The sequence below is a fragment of the Acyrthosiphon pisum genome, chromosome A2 (assembly GCF_005508785.2).
Source record: "Acyrthosiphon pisum isolate AL4f chromosome A2, pea_aphid_22Mar2018_4r6ur, whole genome shotgun sequence".
Lineage (NCBI taxonomy): Eukaryota > Metazoa > Arthropoda > Insecta > Hemiptera > Aphididae > Acyrthosiphon > Acyrthosiphon pisum.
The window spans coordinates 26,864,118-26,866,960 of record NC_042495.1 but is presented as its reverse complement, the minus strand read 5'-3'; the positions used below and the strand labels follow the sequence as shown (position 1 = coordinate 26,866,960).

Genomic DNA, 2,843 nt, shown 5'->3' with positions numbered 1-2,843 from the left:
TTAATACTTCGGATATGTTGATTTTATTGTCATTACTTTTTTGAGACTTTTTAACAACACTTGCGTATTGAATCGGGGTGTTTTCGTTTTGGAGTACTGGTGTTGCAATGTTTGAATTGTCGGAGTTTGAGGTTTGGATTTTAACAAGAGTTTTGCTTTGAGGTGCTTTTTCTGCGAGTTTACGCAGGTAGTATGCACAACCATGGAAGTTGGCAGTGTGGGCCCCTCCGCAGTTGCAGCATAACGGGGATTGTTCTGCAGTTTTTTGGTAGCTTTTTGCAGCGTGCGGGCCGCTGCATTTTACACACCGAGGAGGGTGGCCGCAATTCGATGATCCATGGCCAAACCGTTGGCATGAGAAGCATTGTGCTGGACCGGATTTTTTGTATGTTTCTACTTTCACCCATAGGTAGAACAAGTGGGGGAGCTCGTAGATTTCAGATGCAGAAGGATTTTTAGACAATGATACAAGGCAGATAGGTAGGGGCTTGGACTTATTCCCAAAGCGTTTTACAATTTTGACATCAAATCCTAAACTGATTAGCTCGTTGCTGATATCATGAATAATGTCAATTTTGAGTTTGGATGCGAAGGTCTGAAGTTCATTGATTTTGTTTCTTATACCGTCTGAACTCCAGTGAAGAATTCTGAGGTTATTTATGGCTATTCGTTAGAATATTTAGGAATGAGGTTAAAGTTGAGCATATTATTGAATTTGGGTCGTCCGCCGTTGAGATGTCTGAGAGGAGTTTGGTCAGAAGGGTGATGATTGAGTCAGTGTTGATTGCTGGATTATTTTTTTTTGCTGTTGCGTAATCGGGAAGTTTTCCCTGGGAACTAACTGTGGCTGTTGGCTCGAGATAAGGTCGTTGAGGAATCTGGTTCTGAATGATCTGTACTGGCAAGGGTTTCGTTTAACTTGATTGGCTTTTGGAAAGTGAGTTCGTGGTTTGAATATAAGACGGACATCCACGGTAGTTCGCTGTGTGGGGGCCGTTGCACTTTATGCATGTAGGAGTTTGGTTGCGGGTTTTTTGGCAGTCGCTAGTGCGATGGCAGCAAGCGCATTTTACGCAGCGTTTCCTAAAATAATAACCCAATGCCAGAAAAAAACTCAATCCAGCTCAGGGAAGATAGTCGGCAGTCAAACATGAATGTCTAGCCATAGTTTGGGCTGTAGACAGGTTCAGACCGTATCTTGTGTCCGATAAGTGTATGTTATTTACGGATAACGCGATTTAGTATACTTTGTACCCACCAATTTGGGCACTCTGCACTAGCTATTATATCTATTATTACATTATGCACCGTTTGGTGAAAAATTAAAATAATAAATAAAAAAGTAGGTTGGCGTAGAGGATAACATAAAATAATATGTTACAGAATACAAGGGTGTCTTTCACTATTGTACAGTAAGAGCAAATAATAGCCATGAGTTATAAAATATATTGATATATTTAGATGTAATGACATGTTTGAGCTGTAGCCTCTAAATATTAATGAAATTATTATATAAATATATCCAACAGGAAAGCAGTGATTAAATAGCACCGGAAACTATAAATTTACAAATTTAAATAAATGGAACAAAAGGTTTAAAAAGTTGATAGAGATTCAATTGAATAATATTATATGTAACTCATTTTTTACAATACAGTTAACATTTATAAATGTATCATTTCCGGACATTCTTTGTTATCTTTTTCAATAAAATATTATATAGATTTTCATTCACTTTTGGAGGTTAATATATCAAAATTCAATTTTAACCAAATCAAGGTTTGGCCATCCCTGAAAGGTATAATGTATATAATTTTGTTTTTATTAATTTAACAACGATTCAATTTGTGAATTTATAATTTCCGGGAAATCATAATCACATTTTTCCTGTTAAAGGTATGTGTATACAGAAATATTTATGGCAATATTTAGAGGTTACAGATCAAGCATGTCAATCCACCTAGATATATTTTATAATTCATGTCTGTTATTTGTTCTCACTGTTGAAACGTCTGAAACACTCTATAATTGTCGAAATCATTGCAAAATTATAATCAAAACGTCAGGACTTATTTTATTATTCGCATTGTCTCAATCCAAAAACCTTTTTATGCCAAACATGCAAATGATTACTGATTAGAAATAATTAGTAATCTGCTTAATTCATTAGACATAATAATTGTTTTTTTATTATGATCATTAATGTATATAGTTTATATTTGAGACTTCTTCATAATCACATTTGTATATTCCTATTATTATTACTTTTATTACAGGGAGAATATCGTTTGGTGAATTAAAGTATATCCATGTGATTCAATTTGATAATGTCATTGAGTGTACAAAATATACTAAAATATAGCATTGATACACGTTAAAATGGTAATGTGTGATAAAGTATTAGTATACGTATACCTACCCTGTTTCCGCCGACACACGATATATGACAATATTATGGGACAACTAGTGTAAAAAATTGTGATATGTGTATCATAGCCCTTGAGAAGTTAACGAACACGCTTTAGAATTGTTATGTATGTCATGTCCTAATATATAGGGTATTCGAGTATTTTCAGCAAACAAGGTCGTCTACAATAATTATTATTATATATCCAGTATGGCCGTATACTATATATATATTATTTAGCTTAAGTGAATAGATACTCAAAAGTACAATATATGGACCAAAACGATATTCTCCCTTCCTCTCCACCTAGAAGACGAATTAAATCTGATTAGGTCTGTTAAAAATATTTATTACATAGGTAATCTTTATGATAAATCAATAACATTTTAAATTATTATTTCATATAGTATAATCAAATTGGTGTTTCCCAAGGTCG

General features: G+C 34.0%; 1 protein-coding gene across 1 annotated transcript in view; it reads right to left on the bottom strand.

Moving 5' to 3' along the window:
* Positions 1-2,843, bottom strand: part of LOC107883768 — a 9,806-nt gene continuing 6,963 nt past the window's right edge. The window contains exon 5 of the mRNA XM_016804439.1: positions 1-171. Coding sequence (XP_016659928.1) covers positions 1-171 — 171 coding nt within the window. The remainder of the gene's footprint in view (positions 172-2,843) is intronic.